The sequence below is a fragment of the Pipistrellus kuhlii genome, unplaced genomic scaffold (genome assembly GCF_014108245.1).
Source record: "Pipistrellus kuhlii isolate mPipKuh1 unplaced genomic scaffold, mPipKuh1.p scaffold_m20_p_10, whole genome shotgun sequence".
NCBI lineage: Eukaryota > Metazoa > Chordata > Mammalia > Chiroptera > Vespertilionidae > Pipistrellus > Pipistrellus kuhlii.
In genome coordinates, this window is record NW_023425405.1 from 57,128,426 (window position 1) to 57,146,467 (window position 18,042).

At 39.5% G+C, this 18,042-nt stretch overlaps 1 protein-coding gene across 6 annotated transcripts in view; it reads right to left on the reverse strand.

Moving 5' to 3' along the window:
• The window catches only part of BBS9 (Bardet-Biedl syndrome 9), a 287,972-nt gene that overhangs the window by 203,965 nt on the left and 65,965 nt on the right, over positions 1-18,042 (reverse strand). For all 6 annotated transcript variants that reach the window (XM_045578647.1, XM_045578645.1, XM_045578646.1 and 3 more), the window contains exons 7-9: positions 11,935-12,019; positions 10,899-11,082; positions 10,124-10,253 (exon numbers count right to left, since the gene is read on the reverse strand). In XM_045578647.1, the coding sequence (XP_045434603.1) occupies positions 10,124-10,253; positions 10,899-11,082; positions 11,935-12,019 (399 nt within the window). The remainder of the gene's footprint in view (positions 1-10,123; positions 10,254-10,898; positions 11,083-11,934; positions 12,020-18,042) is intronic.

An 18,042-nucleotide genomic window follows, 5' to 3' on the forward strand; every position in this document is an offset into this window, starting at 1 on the left:
TGAATTTCATGTACCAGGCCTCTAGTACAGAATAAATTACATACCTGTATGCCTTCTAAGGAAATCCATATTACTCTAGGATGTATAGTTTTATGCTTTTGTGCATTCCATTCAGAAATTCTAGGCCACTCTGAGAGGTAGGGGGAAAATGTCTTTAAGATGCCCCCACATTAGGGCAAAGTAACTTGTATACCCAACACCACTGAATATAGATCCCCATTTCAGAGGTCACAGGACCCTCCCATCTGTTCAGTGGCAGGTTCTGTGACTCACAGCGGTCAGTTAAAGTTAGAGTTAAAGCCCTATTTTACCAGATGAGACTTGACTTACTTCCAAGTTTCAAGTTAAAGTTACAAAGAGGACTTAAATGGTGGCATGATGTTGACTATATTATATTTTCAACTCTGTTTTTAGTAATCCTAATTGATATTCTCTTCTCTTAAAATGAAGAAATGTACCATCATTCTCCTAGATCTGTTTTTTAAAGATGTAAGGCAAGCATGTCAAACTCGCAGCCGGTGGCATGTGGCCCACTATCTGTGAGTTTGACATGCTTGATGTAGGAAGTTAGTGACTGTTTCTAATTAAACTTAATACTTAACCCTGTCACAAGTCTTGAATAGGGTGCTGCAATTCTTACTAGAATGTAAGACCCTGATGGCGCAGCAATGCCAGTGTCCAACAGGCAGTAAGACTGCATGGTTCTGGCATTTCTTCCAGCAACAATTCTGATTTTAAGTCACTCAACGTTAGCCCACAGTCATATTTACACACTTACAAGTATTTTTTTTTTTTTTTTTTTTTTTTACAATAACCCAGATTTGCACTCCAAAGCTAGTTCTAAAATACAGGCCCCTACTGGTGAATAGGGTAAAGCAACTACAGTGTTTCTCCGAAAATAAGACATCCTCCGAAAATAAGACCTACTTACAGGTTTCCTTCTGAGTGAAATATAAGGCAACCCTCCGAAAATAAGGCCCCCCTCCCCTAGGCTCTGTCTCAGAATGCTATTGCTAAACATGAGAGATTTGGTCCACTGATTCTGAAAGAAATGGAGTCATAAGAAATTCACCAGGAAATTCAGGAATTGGGTTGTTTTGATGATGTTCCAGAAGATGATGACATGATTGTCATTGAATAAATAAGTAAATTCTTGATACTGTAGGATTCACAGTTTGTCTGGTTTGTGTTGACAACTACCGTACTACCGTACTGTATACAGGTAATAAATTTCCTTTATTTTCATTTAACAATAAATGTGTACCGTATTCTTCTTCATGGAAAAATAAGACATCCCCTGAAAATAAGACCTAGCGCATCTTTGGGAGCAAAAATTAATATAAGACACTGTCTTATTTTTGGGGAAACAGGGTAAGTCCACCTGAGGTTTCAAAGTTCATAGCAGCATGTAAAACTCACACTGCCAAGAAACCACTTCGTTTCATGTTTATATTCTGAGTAAGTAACAACTTAGAAAATGTAAGCTTTTTCCTCTAGAACACTGAGATATGTTTTAAAAATACCTCATCCTACCTTTGCAGTCAGGGTCTGTGAAATGAGAAAAGATGTATCATGGCATGTGTTTCCAGGAAAGATGAAAGCAAGCCAACAACTGGCACCAGTGGCCTCTGGACCTGAGGGACCAGGAGGCATGTGCTTACTCCAAAAGGAATACTTTCCTGCTGGATGCAATTCTACTGAACAACGGACTCCGAGTCTGTATCCCTGTCCCATGTTTCCTATCAAATTAACCCCCATGCCTGTTAATGGCTAGAGATTCCAAACAAAGTACACAGGTATCTGCCTCTTTTTGTTTTCTGCCTCTTCATGTTTTATGGGTGGTTGTTGTTTTTTTGTTTTTGTTTTTCAAAACACAAAGGCACTTTTCTGTTTAACCTGAGAACTTCATTTTTTTAAGAGAGGCTCACAGTCTCAGTGACAATATGTCTACAGAAATGTTTCAATGGAAATACATGGTAATAAGAATTCCACCATTAAGACATTTAATTTATAAAACAGAAAAGTATAAACCCAACTAGCATTCAAGTGCAACTCCTCATCCTTGGCTATACAGTATTTCTAAAACCTCTGGCAGGCCAATTAAACAGATTTACTATGGACTGGTACAAAGTCAAACAATCTGGAACTGTAATTACTAATAAATTTTTCATGAGAGTGGAAGACACTGTGTTTTACATTATTGCATAAAAAGGAAGATGACAGTAAAAGCAGAGACCAAGCAGATCTCTAACTTTCATAAGGAGAGTTTTTCTGAGGGTTATAATTCCAACTGACAAATACCAATAAAGATACGGCTTCTTGATTTATTTATAAGGGTACGGCAAGTCTCTTTCATGTGAATAAAACTACCCAAGCAGCAATAAGGAAGTGTGTAAAAGTAGCTTATCAACTGACAGGCTGGCTTAGCCACTTGGCTGCAAGGACAATTTTTAGAAAAAGCTCAATCAATAGAAAATTCAATCAATATGCAATCTAGAGATTGCTTTATTAAAGACCTTGACCTCACAATGGAAGTATGAGAATGCAGGTAAGGACGGCCATCAAAAATAATACAACTCATTCTACCCCCAAAATGCTTCAAGAGAATTGACATAAACAATTTGTCCAAATCATGGTTATTGAGTTAACAATAAATGAAAGGAAAAAAATATGCCAAATATGATCAATTCTATTCTCCCTCCCCCTATAACTCCTTATCTTAATATATTTTTATTGATTTTAGAGAGGAAGGGTAAGGGAAAGGGAGATGGAAACATTAATGATGAGAGAGAATCAATGATCAGCTGCCTTCTGCGGAATTCACTGGGGATTGAGCCTGTAACCTGGATATGTGCCCTGTCCAGGAACCGAACCGTGACCTCCTGGTCCATACCAGTAAGTCAACGCACAACCACTGAGCCACACCAGCCAGGCTACAACTCCTTATGTTGAGTTATACTCTATTGGGTTGCATTAGCAGGCCCACCAGCCCCCAACCTCCCTTTCTGACAGGGGCTCTCTTGCCCTATGTAACATTTCTGGTTAAAATCCCAATTAGATGCTATGCCACTTAAGTTACAGTGGGTTTCTTTAAAACGGATTTATCCCTATTCATACAGAAAAAATATATACATTTTGTTTACTTCCCAAATAGAATGAAAGGGCAAAAGAAAACAAAAGAAACAAACAAATAAAAAATGGGAGAAGGAGCTAGACTTCTCAGGAAAAAATAATGGTGGAAACACTGAAACTCTATAAGCTTAAACACCTTAAAATGAACTAAATTAAACTTCATTTAATTACAATGCCAAAAGCATCAGTTTTAACCAAAAACAAAATTTCCAAAGAAATCACAGAAAGAATATAAATTCTACATTATAATGGGGAGAAAGGAAAGTTAGGGAAATAATCATACTAATGTCAAAACCCACTGTGCCAAATTTCATGAAGGTATGCAAATTCTTTCATTTAGCTAGAATTCAGCTATAATAAACACTGTACAAAATAAAACCCAATACTAAGTAGGCAGGGAAAACAGCAGAATATCCAATTACTAAAGACTAATATTTTCTATGTAAAATCAAGAGTTCAGCCACCATTCGATGATCATATCTTTTAAAAAGGTTAACACTTTATTTTAAAATATTTTCAAAAATAAATAAAACCAAAGGCACTATACTGCTCAATCTCTAGCTTGAACAGAAATTATTTTTTTAGGAATTAAGAGGTAGGCCCAGCTGGTGTTGCTCAGTGGATTGAGCGTCATGCCATGGACCAAGAGGTCCTGGGTTCAATTCCAGGTCAGGGCTCATGCCCAGATTGCAGGCTCAATCCCCAACAGGAGGCATGTAGGAGGCAGCCAATTGATAATGTCTCCCTCATTGATATTTCTATCTCTCTCTCCCTCTCCCTTCCCTGCTCTCTCTCCCCCACCCAAGATATGTGTGTGTGTGTGTGTGTGCATACTTCTACAAAGTACAAAAAGAATGACAATTAATAGCAAAAGTTAACCTAAAAGAAGAAAGAAAAACACTATCCTAATAAATTTATTTGTTGTCAAAGAAATAATATCCTTCCGTCTGAATTTTTCATATGTAAAAAAGTTCTTCAACTTAAAGCTCCAATAAGGTCTTCCCAGCCACCCTCCCGCTGGCACATACAAACCACAGTGACTTCTATGTAAGTAGTGAGCATATGCCGTATGTTCAGCTTTCTGACTGTGACTCAGTGACACGCAAAAGGAGACAAGGTCCATTCATCGAGGAGTGTATGATGGAGTTGGGAAGTCAGGAAAATCAGACAGCAGTCACCAACACAGTATAAATATCATAGGACTTCAGAGGAGGCAGGGCCGATAGGAAGGCTTATTGATATGACCTGAGTTAGGACTCGAAGACAGAAGAAATTTGAAGATCCAGAGCAGAAATGGGGAAACCATTCTGGTCAAGAATACTGTTTCAGCGAAGGCTAAAAACTATCCTGGTAAACACCGACGTCAGCCACCATGGTGGATACAGCCAGGGAAGTAAAATACCAAAGCACCATACCAAATTGTTTATACTATAAAGTGAGCTATAAGACTTTAAAGCACAATGGCCAAGGCTGCCAGCCACAGGTTGGAAAGGTTGTGGTCACTGGGTGTTCACTCAGATTCACCCCCACGTTAGGCATAGGTCATGTCTGCAGAGAGAATAACGTTGCTGATAAATGATAATCTTTATTTGCCATTTGGGAAACTGATCACAGCAGAGGTAAGATGGTTGGCCAGGCTTCGATATAAATGGAAAACAATAATAGCTAAGGCCTTAAACAGTATCCCATCGGGGTTCTTCTGATTCTATAAACTGTATGCTGGTTTCATATTCCCATAGTCCAGCTCACAAAAATTAAAATAACTAACCTGAAAGAACTCTATCTAATCAAGAATGCCATTTATCCCAGAAGGAAAGAAGCAAATGCGGACAGAGTTAGAACTGGTTTATAATAAACAAGGTGGAGAGGACTAGGACTGCCAAGTAGGTGGGAGTGGGAGGAAATAAAGCATCTTAGTTTCTGAGCAAAATGCTGTTATTAAGTATAATTGCATCTACTTGATCCAAATCCAGTATTTCTTATTCACTAAAGAGAAACATATTAAAATAGCAGCAATTTCCTTTACAAATAAACACATTCAGCCAAGGAAGCTTCTACCAAAAAATAGTTTAGCCCTAAAGATAATCAAAAGCAGGAGCGAAATTATTTCAGCGTTTCTAATTTCAGATAATAACTTCTAAATATAAATATGCTATAACTAAATCAGTAGTAATCGCTTTTTTAATTTTTCAAAAAATTACAATGAAATTCCTTCAAGCGGTCTAATCCTATACTTTTTATGTTAATGTATATAAAAATAAGAAATCTCCCAATGAGTTTGCTCTATATTAACTGCGGAAATCATTAATGGCAATAATTACACTTAATTATTTAAAATTATAATACTGAAAACGTTTAGATGTAACAGGCTATTTCTTATAATAATATGAGCATCTTGATGCACATTGTATGAAAATTTGGTTTTTTAATCATCATAATTTCCGTTACTATTGGACCCTTGACTTGTAAGTTGCATCTGGACCAGAAACTATAAATTAACCATAATTATCTGCTGAGAAGCCATATCTTTCAGCTTCTGAGTACATGACTCTTGACACAGCCACGTTCCTTGTAAATAATATATGTGTAAAATAAGTATTTCAACTCAATGGTCTCGGTAAAGTCTTTCTCTACATCCCTCTCCCATGCTCCACAAACATGCAAAGACCACAATGGTCTTTTAGGGTTTGAAGATATTGGCTCCCAAGGGGCATGGAGACGAAAAGCCATTCCCACCAGCTTGGATCCGTCCTCCTGCACCTGAGCTGTCACCTGGGGGCCAGAGAGAAGGACTCTTGGATGGACGGATGGACCGCTGCGAGAATTACTCTCCCAGAGAGAAATACTTGGCATGGCCCTGCTGGCAAGATGTTTTTCCTGTTCTAAATCCTTCTAAGTAAATCCGACATAAAATGTCTGGATGCAGCAAAAGCCAATCTCAAACGTTTAACTTTTTCTTTTAAGTTTTTCAGATACAAAATAACTGTAATTTGTGTTAACTGCCTAGCAATTATAAAACATGAGAAAGCAACTTCTTTTAAAATATTCATTGTTTTCTAACGTTTCCATTTTTTCAATATTCAGGTTTCAGATGAACCATTAGTGCAACATATGAGTGCCCCGAATTGAGCTTCAATAATACGTAATACAGTCATGTATCGCCCAACGACAAGAATACATTCTGAGTCAGAAGGCAATTCCGTCATTGTGGGAATGCAGTACAGTGCTCCTACCGAAACCCAGGTGGTACAGCCCACCACTCACCAGGCTGCGGAGTCAGGCCTATCGCTCTGAGGCTACAAGCCTATACTGCCCAGAAAGACAGAAGCCTTGTCCAGCTGGTGTGGCTCAGTGGTTGAGCATCGACCTATGATTCCTGGCCAGGGCACATGCCTGGGTTGCAGGCTGGATCCCCTAGAGGGGGTGAGAGGACAGGGCGGGGTGAGACTAACTCCTGATTCCATTTTGTGCTGTGGGGCAGGGTGGAGCTATCCTCCAACTGGACCCTGGCCCTCACCCAGCCAATCAAGGTCAGCCAAGGCAGTGACATCACCACCCGTATAAAACCCCTTGACTTGTTGAAGTTCGAGCTCTCGTCCGCCATGCTGTCGGTGTGAGTGGGACAGAGCCCATGCTAGCATGGAAGAGGCTCTCTTGTTTATTGCATCGAACTCGGCTCCCTGATGGTCCTTGGGGATCATGGAATCTCAGCACAATAGGGGCATGTGGGAGGCAGTCAATCAATGATTCTCTCTCATCATTGATGTTTCTCTCTCCTTCTCCCTTCCTCTCTGAAATCAATAAAAATAAAAGTATAGAAATAGAAAAAATAAAAGCTAAGACACAAATACACACAACAGGCTAAGCCTGCACAGGGTCCAGATCATTAGCATCACTGTCTTCCTCTCCACAGCTTGTGGCTCTGGAAGGTCTGCATGGGCAATAACACCTGTGGTGCCGTCCTCTCCTGAGGCTCTGGAGGTGTCAGTGTTTTCAGAGTAAGTACATGGTGGTTTGCTTAATTTGCTTCTTTTTCTCATCACAGATTTGCTTGTAAGCACCACAAACATTCCTCCCTATTTATGAAACCTTTGGGGGTTGGGTCCATGTTTGCAAACTTTTTAAGGGAGCTTGGTAAGGTCTGCAATAACTTCTGTTAAAACCTTTGCTGTGAACTTTCATGAAGGATCTCCTTCTCCTCTCCTTTAGTTTCTTTTTTTCTTTCTTTCTTTCTTTCTTTTTTTTTTTTCTTCTCTTCCTCATTCCAGTTCCAACAACACCTCATTAGTTAATTCCTCAGGAACCACATCAAGGAGCTCCTCAATGCCATTCTCATCCACACCCAGTTTAAAGTCATATGGCATCTCAACCACAGCCTTGTTGATTTTTGCAACTTCCTCGTCCTAGGCAAATTTCTTGAAGTCATGCAAGAGCCTCCTGAGTGTCTCCTACCAGAAGTTATTCATATACTTTTTCGTGACATCATCCCACACCCAACAAGGTCCTAGATGCAGTCCTGGATGTCATAATCCATCCAGAGTTGAATCCGTATTTTCTCAGCATCTTCCTCAGTTGAAGCAATCTCCTGGGCAAAGGGAGTCCCCAGGTAAAAGCTGATATAACACTTTATTGGTTGGATCAAAGAGGTCATATTTGACGAGAGAAACATCATTTTGATATTGGGATGAAAATCACCAAAAAGAAAAAAAGAAGCTATCTGAGAGCATTATCAAACCTCACTTCTCAATTTCACTGGCAAAGCAACTCAATAGGGCATCTTGGAGGAAGAGCTGCGTCATCCATGACTTCTTATGGCACCTGTAGTACCTGGGAGGAGGGGGTGTTTATTCATATGTTTTCGGGCCCTGAGATCTCACTGTGCCAAATGGCAAAGGGTTTCAATCTGTAGCCTGCAACACTGCCCCCAAGCAAGACTGCTCCACTGTCCTTAAAAGCCTTAACGCCTGGCCTGACTTGGCCTCCTTGTGGATGAAAGTGCTTTTAGGCGTCCCTTTCCAGACCAGGGAGGTTTCCTCCACATCGAATATTTGCTCTGGCAAGTAATTTTCCTCCACAATCAGCACATTGAGAGTTTCCAGAAATTCTCCAGTTGCCTTCATCCCAGCACTCACAGACTCCCTCTCACTTTCACATTATGCAATGAGCTAGAGGCCCAGGGCACATATTCATGCACAGGAGGGATCCACCTGGCCCAATCAGGGTGGATCAGGGCTAGGCCTGTGAGGAGGAGGAGATAGCAGGAGGTTGGCCAGCTGCCCCACCCTGATGGGGCCAATCAGGGTCGGCCCAGCTGGGGGGAGGGGCCATGGGCAATTAGCCAGTGGGTCCTGCCCCCAATTGGGGTGGGGGGACAATCAGAGGCAGGGCTAGCCAGGGGGAGGGGCTTTGGGCTGATCAGGATGGGACGGGCCAACTGGGAACGGGGGGCCAGCTGGGAGGGAGAGGCCACAGGAGTTGGCTAGCCTGCCCTACCTCCCCATCGGGTGGTTTGCTGGCCCCAGAGGGTGTCATAGCCACTGGTCATTCCAGTCATTACAGCATTCTGGTCGCTGGCTTTTTATATATAGAGATAATGATTTTTTTTTTCAATTCTCAAACCTTTTTTACTTTATTTTTCATTTTAAGCAATATTTTATTTTTCAATTTCAGTTGACATATATTAGCTTTCAGACACACGATTCAGTGATTAGACATTATGCAACTTACTAAGTGATCCCCCTGATAAATCTAATACCCATCTGACACCAAACAAAGTTTGAGTGAAGATTTTTGAATCATTTAAACCACCCAGAGCTAGCATTAAATTCGACACGGTTATCAGGTCCAGCCTTCTCTTTCAACATCACAAACAATCTTTTTGCTTTGGCCATGATCACCATGGCGCTGAAAGGGATACATGTCTATGTTTGGTCATCAGAAGGTTCTCCGTGTCTAATACAGAGCCTCCCCGAATTTTTATTAGTCTTGTTGTCTTCAATGAAGTAGGTCCTTTAACAGTTTCCATCATGTTGTTTTTATTCTTCAAGATCGTAGCTACGGCGGAATGGACATGCCTGACTGCCAAGCAATAACCATCACTGATTTTCCACTTTTGTATTTTCTTTCCAGGTCAGTTATTCAACTAATTGTTATGACAGCTACAATGTCACTAAACGACGCAAATTTTTCAGCTCCATTATGGTTTTATGGGACTATTGTTATTGGCCAAAGTGTCATGATGTGATGCATAACATTCAACCTCTTAATTTGGGGGATTAGTCGCACTGATCAGATACTGTAGATGTCACTGATGAATTCAACATGTGGCTTTTAAATGTTCAATAAAATGATATAATAAGCAGAAATTAATAAATTTGGGAACCTATGACAGTTTATTTTTTATATATTTTTTAATTGATTTTTCACAGAGAGGAAGAGAGAGGGACAGAGAGTTAGAAACATCGATGAGAGAGAAACACCAATCACCTGCCTCTTGCACACCCCCCACTGGGGACTTGCCTGCAACCAACATACATGCCCTTGACCGGAATCGAACCTGGGACCCTTCAGTCTGTAGGCCAACACTCTATCCACTGAGCCAAACTGGTTTTGGTGACAATGCCACTTTTTTAGTAAAATTCATTTCTTAGTAAAATCACTTGCCATTGTTTCATAAAAATTCAGGATAATTCCTTGACTAAAATACTTTTTTTTTTAAGGGAAAAGTACGGTTTTTTGTGTTTTTTAAATATATTTTATTGATTTCTTACAGAGAGAAAGAGAGAGGGATAGAGAGTTAGAAACATCGATGAGAGAATCATCGATTAGCTGCCTCTTGCACAGCCCCTACTGGGGATGTGCCTGCAACCAAGGTACATGCCCTTGACCAGAATCAAACCTGGGACCCTTCAGTCCGCAGACCGACGCTCTATCCACTGAGCCAAACCAGTTTCCGCTATACTTTTTTAAAAAGTCAAATTAAACCACTTACCGTAAAGAGCCCACTCTCACTGCGACAGGCACGTGGGGAAGCTGAGAGGCCCACTTCAGTGTCACGTCCTGATAAACATGCAACAGGCTATTGTGGTTTCCAATCAAAGTATTTACTGTTCCTTCAGAAACTGTAGTAGGGGGTGAAAAAAAATGTTTAAAGCTAAAAAGGAGACAGTCATTAGCAACATTATATTATATCCCTTCTAGGGGGTTTATGGTACAAGCTAATTATAATATCTTGATGTTAATGTGTAAAGATTTTAAGTAATAAAACATGATTTTTCAACTTCAAGCTGCCAATATCTAAAAGGAAAAAAAATTATAGACTTGAAAACTATAACCAGATACTAGCCAAATTTTTGCATTTCATCTAGAAAGCATGAGTTTCATTAATATTTAACACATTGAAGCTAATGATTTTCTGGGCATTCGCTACAGAAAAATCATTCCGTTAGGCATCACTATGCTCCGCTCTGCTTACAGAGGGGTCTGATGTTCTCTTGGAAGCATCGCGAACAGCCTCATTTTGGAAAGCAGTCATGTGCGCCTGGGGCCAATTCTGCAATCCTTTGTACTAAGTAAAATGACCGACAAACCCAATGTGTGCTTTATATCAAACTTCTATTCAAACTTTCAAAGTTAAAATTTCCATTACATGTTCAGCTTAAAAGTATTTTCCTAGATGTTCATATGCATGTGAGTTTGCCCTTTTCTGGTGTAAATCGCACAGCCCTGACATATGGAAGAGATAAAAGAAAATCTCTCTTACACACCTGAGCAGTATGGGAGAAAACAACTTGGGCTACAATCAAGTTTCTTCATGAATTGAATCTGACCATTATCCTTAAGGCAAAAAAAGTTTCTTTCGCCAAGAACAAAAACAGAAGATGCTGACTGATTGAAAGACATAATACATATATCAAGGGCTTGCTCTCCAATATTTAGAGTCCAATCTACCTGCAAAGGAAAACCTAAGATCAATTTAGTTGCAAAAAAAAAAACAACCTAAGTACCCATCCATAGACTACTGGATAAAGAAGATGTGGTAGATACATCCAATAGAATATTTCCCAACCATAAAAATAAAAAAAAATGAAATCTTACCATTTGCAACAACATGGATGGACCCAGAGGATAATATGCTGTCAGTGGTCGGCAAACTCATTAGTCAACAGATCCAAAAATCAACAGTACAACGATTGAAATTTATTTTGAGAGCCAACTTTTTTAAACTTAAACTTCTTTTAATGCCACTTCTTCAAAATAGACTCGCCCAGGCCGTGGTATTTTGTGGAAGAGCCACACTCAAGGGGCCAAGAGCCACATGTGGCTCGCGAGCCACGCAGTTTGCCGACCACGGTGCCAAGTGAAATAAGTCAGAGAGAGAAAGAGAAATATTGTATGATTTCACTTATCTGTGGTATCTAAAGAATTAAATAAAGAAACAAACAAAACAGACTCATAGATACTGATGGTAACCAGATGGGGGTGAGGGACTGGGTGGAAATGATGAAAGGCTTAAAACTATAAGTTGGTAGTTACAAACCAGTCACAGGAATGTAAAATTCAGCATACGGCATACAGTCAATAATATTGTAATATGTATGGTGCCAGCCGTGTAAGGATCACTTTGTAAATTATATAAATGTCCAACCACTACACTGTACACCTGGAACTAATATAAAATAGTAATGTCAACTGTAATTGAAAAATAGAAAAAAAATTAATTTTAAAAAATAAAAAAAAAAATCAATACCAAAATAAATGTAACATTGTTGAAATTTTTATATTTTAAAAAAATGGCCTTACAACAAGTCTTTTTCCAGAACCAAGTTTTTGCTGTTCAGTCTCCTGTCTTTTATCTGCATCTGTTGCAAAAGCGAGTACTTGGTACCTGTTTGAAAGATATGAAATAACTGTAAATGACTTTAGAGTTTAAAAGCACAAGTTATTTTAAACTTTAAGAGCACATAACCTCAATAAAGCTGATCTAGAAAAAGTAGTAAATAAAACACATAATCTATAAACCTAATGAGCCACTTTTATCTTTGTTTTAAAAACTGTAAAATTTAAGAATGAATTCTTACTGAATTATACTGTGACATAAGACTATGTAAAACTATCATGATCAAGAAACTATAAACCATATGTCCCAAAATTCAATATTGGGAATACAGCTCTGCCAACTATCAAAGCATTTCCATTAAAATTTTATGTGACAAATAATAATACTCAAGAAAGATCTAGCATCAAAACACCAAATAGAAGAAAATGTAAATAATGGAAAGCACCAGATGCAGCAGAAATTATTAATATGTAATCGATGGAACCAAGAAGACCTAAATCTAAGCCCAAGCTAAATCACTTAGTAGTTGAGTGAATTTTGGCAAGTTAAACACTCTGTGTCTTACATTCCCCATGTATAAAATGGGAATGATAATCTCTGATGCAGGCATTGTTAAGAGAACTGAAAAGAAATATAGCCTAGTCAGTTTTGCTCAGTGGTTAGGGCTTTAGCCCATGGACCAAAGGGTAATAGGTGTGATTCCCAGTCAAGGGCATGTACTTCGGTTGAAGGCTGGATCCCCAGCCCCGGCTGGGGCATGTGCAAGAGGCAACCAATTGATGTATCTCTCTCACATCTATATTTCTCTTCACCCCTTTCCTCTCACTCTCTCTTAAAAAAAAAAAAAAAAAAAAAAAAAAATCAATGGAAAAAATATCCTGAGGTGAGGATTTAAAAAATAGTAATATAGTGTCTAGTATAGTATCTAATATATATTAGGTGCTCATTTATTAGCAGATAATGGTTTATATAAGGAGATAGATCGATAATCTAGTAGTTTATTTATATGTAAGAAGTTCTCAAAAATGAACACTTTTACTTTTATAAGCATTTCACAGCTTTTATTTCAATAGTAACATTTAGCTCAAATCATTCTTTAAAATAATTTGTAGCCCGAGCTGGTTTGGTTCAGTGGAGAGAGCATTGGCCTGTGGACTGAAGGGTCCTGGGTTCGATTCCAGTCAAGGGCATATGCCCGGGTTGCGGGCTTGATCCCCAGTAGGGGGCATGCAGGAGGCAGCCAATCAATTATTCTCTCTCATCGTTGATGTTTCTCTCTCTCTCTTCTTTCCTCTCTTAAATCAATAAAAATCTATTTAAAATAATAATAATTTGTAAATATCATTCACTTTAGAAATGATTAACTTAGCCAAGAAAATGTATTTTGCTTGTTTCCCAATAATTAATGGTATATGAGAGTAATAATTACACTAAATGGAGAAACTTCAGGCTCATAGGTTCCTTCCCCTCCTATTGAATCAGAACTCCTTGCCTTGTTCTTCCATAGCTGAGAGGAAAATCAGTAAAAGATATATTCAGACACCTGATACTGTCTAAAAGAAAGACAGATGTCTGACCATGTGAACATCTGGGACCTGAATGAAGGCAATGCGAGATATCTACATAAGCGCTGAAATGTACAGAGGTGTTCATATATCATGTACCAGCTTTAAAACCATTCTACTCGATCAGAAATACTTCATTTGTAAAAAGCCTCCAATTTCAGTTTGAGGCAGAATGACTATGAATTAAGTGAGATTTTGCAAGACATTCATAAAGACCAGTCTTATAATTAATACGGAAGCTTAATGTGTATGAATTTCATTCCTTCAATAAATATATAGCAGAGGTCTGATACAAGCACTGACAATGGAAAAAATACTCATGGTCCATATTCATTAGGCCCTCCAAAGTAGTAGAGATTCATACACAAACAAATAAATGTAGCTTAGAACACCCTGTGCTAATGGAGGGTATGCATGCAGTACCAAGGGAACATGGTAGCAGAAACGAAAATCAAGTGGAAGAACATACATGTTCTTGGTATTGGTTTAGGAGAGAAAGCTACATTTTAAAGAATAAGTGAGAACTCATTGTGCTGGTAAAGAGACACAGGTGTGCCCAGCTTACATAGCTCAGTGGTTGAGCATTGACCTATGATCCAGGAGGTCAGGGTATGATTCCTGGTCAGGGCACATGCCCAGGTTGGGGGCTCAGTCCCCAGTGTGGGATGTGCAGAAGGCAGCCGATTAATGGTTCTCTCTCATCACTAATGTTTCTCTGTCTCTCTCCCTTCCTCTCTGAAATCAATAAAAATGTGTGTGTTTTTTAAAAAAGAGGTGAAGGCTTTATGGCAAAGCCAACAGCACAAGCAAAGGCACACACCAATAAAATAGACATGAAAGGCTACCACAGTGCAGGAGAGATGCATGGCAGGGAGGACTGAGTCATGGGAAAGGAGACAAAATAGGTAGGAGGGGGATGACCTTAGGCTTGTAAAACTAGACTAACAAATCCCATCAGCAACTGCAGCAAATGTCTCCACGCCTACTGAGCCTGCCTTTCAAAATGTCTGTGTCTTCCAAGGTGCAAATATCCACGCCCCACATTCCAACCTCTAAATCAGATTGTTTTACTCTTCCCAGTTCATGGTAACAGACACTGTATGCACTGGTGACAGGCCCTGAGCCCAGAGCTGGTCCTGCACGGCTCTAACCTTAGGCGGTTAATTACAGAGGTGGCTAATTTCCTGCAGACACCAACCTACCAGAGGATGGTATGGATATTAATGAGATGGTTGCAAAAATCCAAAGCTCTGGAGCTGTTTGAAGCTTCTTATATAACTACAAAGGGTTATTATTTCACCTGAGGAATAAGTGATCCCCTAAAGTGGCCTCATTAACATCAAAACAGCAGGCAGAGACCCAGCCCAAATTGACTCCTGATTTCCAAATCCAGGTCATTTCTCTTCCTGGAAGACGACTCAGAAGAGTGTTTTATTGCTAAACGTAGCTGACAGTAAATGTAGATGATGACAAACTTATAATAGCACCTATTTTATGATTCTTCCTTATCCTCTTAACTGTGACCAATAAAATAAATGGAAATCTAAACCAAAACCAAAGAATTACAAACAGACTTGGAAATACTGAAAAAAAGAAAACACTTGGATTTTTTGTTTTTTCCTTACCATTCAAGTGTCCAGTGATATAAGCTAAAGAATAAGATTCCTAGCCCGGCTAGTGTGGCTCAATGGTTGAGTGTTGACCTAAGAACCAAGAGGTCATGGTTCGATTCCTGGTTAGGTTTCAAGCTTTGATCCCCAGTGCTGGGGCATGCAGGAGGCAACTGATCAATGATTCTCTCTCATCACTGATGTTCCTATCTCTTTCTCCCTCTCCCTTCCTCTCTGAAATCAATCAACCAATAAAAAAAATTTTTAATCCCTTTGTTGAGACTGCTGAAGATCAATCTGGCCCAATGTAATAAGATTCCATGAAAGAGCATCATACATGTTTCTCAGAACACAGAGGCAGTAATCACAAATACAGCAGGTCCAGATGAACGGTGGTGCTTTTTGGCCCAATAACCACAAGTGCTTAATGGGTCCTGTGGAGGACCAATGACAAACTCCACCACATAATTTAGTGCTCTTCTGTAACACGTCGTAAAAACAGCGGCAAGGAGCTAAAATATGGATTGAGGTGTCACAGAGTACAAAAGTAAACCCTCTGCAATCATTTATTTTCAAATGAAACATAGTTGGCACCTCAAAGGATAACAGGGGATTTTGAAACCTTTATATTTAACTCGGGGGAACTCTACTAGAAATGGAAAGCCCTGGCTACAGAGCCTTACATTGTCCCTTTGCAACTATAGCTACAGCACTCTCGATTGCACCAGAGGGAATCATTTTCATTAAAAGAAGCCAATAACAAAATAGAAACATTCCTTACAAACTTTTCACTCCTTCATCAAGTTCTTCTTAAACACTTACTTTCAACAGGGTACAATGCTGGGCACTTCAGGGGATAGAAAAATCCCTGCCATCAAACATCACTTAGCTCAGTCAAGAAGAAAAATAAGCAAATATGTAATATCAGTGAAAGCATAAACAGTACTTGTGAAAAGCAGTGGAAAACTGCTCTAAATTGAGAAGAAGGAGATGTGACTTGGAGAGCCAGGTCACAGAAGAACTGAAGAGAAGGAGGGAGGCTTCCAGAAATTATTTTCATATGCAAAGAAGGAAGGAAAAGCACTCCAGGCAGAGTACAGCATGAGCGAGAGAGAAAAGCCCTGGCCATATATGGAGAACCCCAAATATTTCCATTGACAAGAGCCTAAGACTTGTGAAGGACACAATCTTCTTTTCAAAATATTGTCCAATTCAAAAAAGATATTTTAAAATATGTAAAGCTCCAGGAGCCAGTGTTAGGGAGCAGGGGAGTGCTGGCACAGAGGAGAGAACTGTAACCTGTGGCAAATGCATTCTTCAGGCAGCCTCCCTACACCCAACTCTCACCCAAAGGTCCCCCCTGCAGGCCTCCCCGTATCCTGTGCACAGTTCAGTCATAGCCTGTATCACTGTGAACTGACACAGCCAACTGATATGCTACGTCCCCCATGCGCTTACAGCTTGAGGACAGGAGACAGGTCTTATTTGACTTTGCATTTCCTGTACTTTGCACATAGAATCCTCTTGAAAAATGTTTCCTGAATGAATGAATGAATGAATGAACCAATAAACCAAATTGTTCTGTCAGTGAGCAGATATTTAAGGCACATTCTGCTCTCAGGAACCTGATCATGCAAGACATCCCCTGGAACATCGCAGCACAACACAAGAAGGCATTATAGGAGACTGAGCCAAAAGCAGTGTTTTAGGAAATATATTTAGGAGGTGAAAAAAGGAGGATAGTTGAACAAGTTACCTTTAAAGGTCCCTTCCAAATCTGAAAGTCAACATAATAGAGGTAAAATGGAACCGGAATATAAAGAGCACTAAATTTCAATATAAGAACATTCAGATTTTTTTAAATAAGAAACAAAAATTCTGGCTTAAAGAGGTGGTTTTAAAAGATAGCTATAAAAAGGACCCTAACATCTAGAGGTAAGAAAATCATAAATCCAAGTGAAAAGATAAAAGCCTCAATTCCCATGGGACAACGATGGCTGAAGAGAGGAAAAAAAGATAGAAAGGTCAGGATTTACTGACTGAATAACTCTGACAGGAAAGGAAAGAAAAAGGAATTGAAAATTATTCAGCCAACCAGGGTGGCTCAACAGTTGAGTGTCGAACCCATGAACCAGGAGGTCACGGTTCAGTTCCTGGTCGGGGCACATGCCTGGATTGTGGGCTGGATCCCCGGTGTAGGGCCTGCAGGAGGCAGCTGATCGATGATTCTCTCTTAGCGTTGATGTTTCCATCTCTCCTTTTCTCTTCCTCTCTGAAATCAATAAAAATAGATTTTAAAAATAAAAACGATTCAAAGTTTTGATAAACATGGCCAAAAGAATAGTGGTACCTAATAGTGTCTCTCCAAAAACAGCAAACAATTCTCTCACTTCAAAAAAAAAAAAAAGCTCACTGTGTGTCCCTGAATTAGAGTCCAGCCTGGAGGGTGTATCTGCGATGACAATTTCTAGGACTTTTCCCAAAATGACTAAGTCACAATCTAGAGTATTGGGGAGTGCGAATGTGCAAACGTGCATTTTATGACAGGGTCCCGAGTGATGCTATGCCCACTGAAGCTGCCCATGGCCTCCCCTACTCCCTCATAAAACGTAACTGAGCTTGTTTTAAAGTGATCAGACATCAGGAGCAAACATGAAAATGACACATGGATGTTTATCTGATCTTCTACTCTGATCACTTAGGTTGTTTTCCACTTCTGCCCCCTACAATGTAAAACAATTGTCCTACAAACTTTCTTGTAGGAAACATTTTATCAAAATTCTTCATTAATTTTTATAAGTGAAATTGTTTCTTAAACATCTACCATGTTTTCTCATCGCTCCTATTTTCTAAACCTTGGCGATTTTTATTTTTCTTTGGACCCAATTTAACTTTT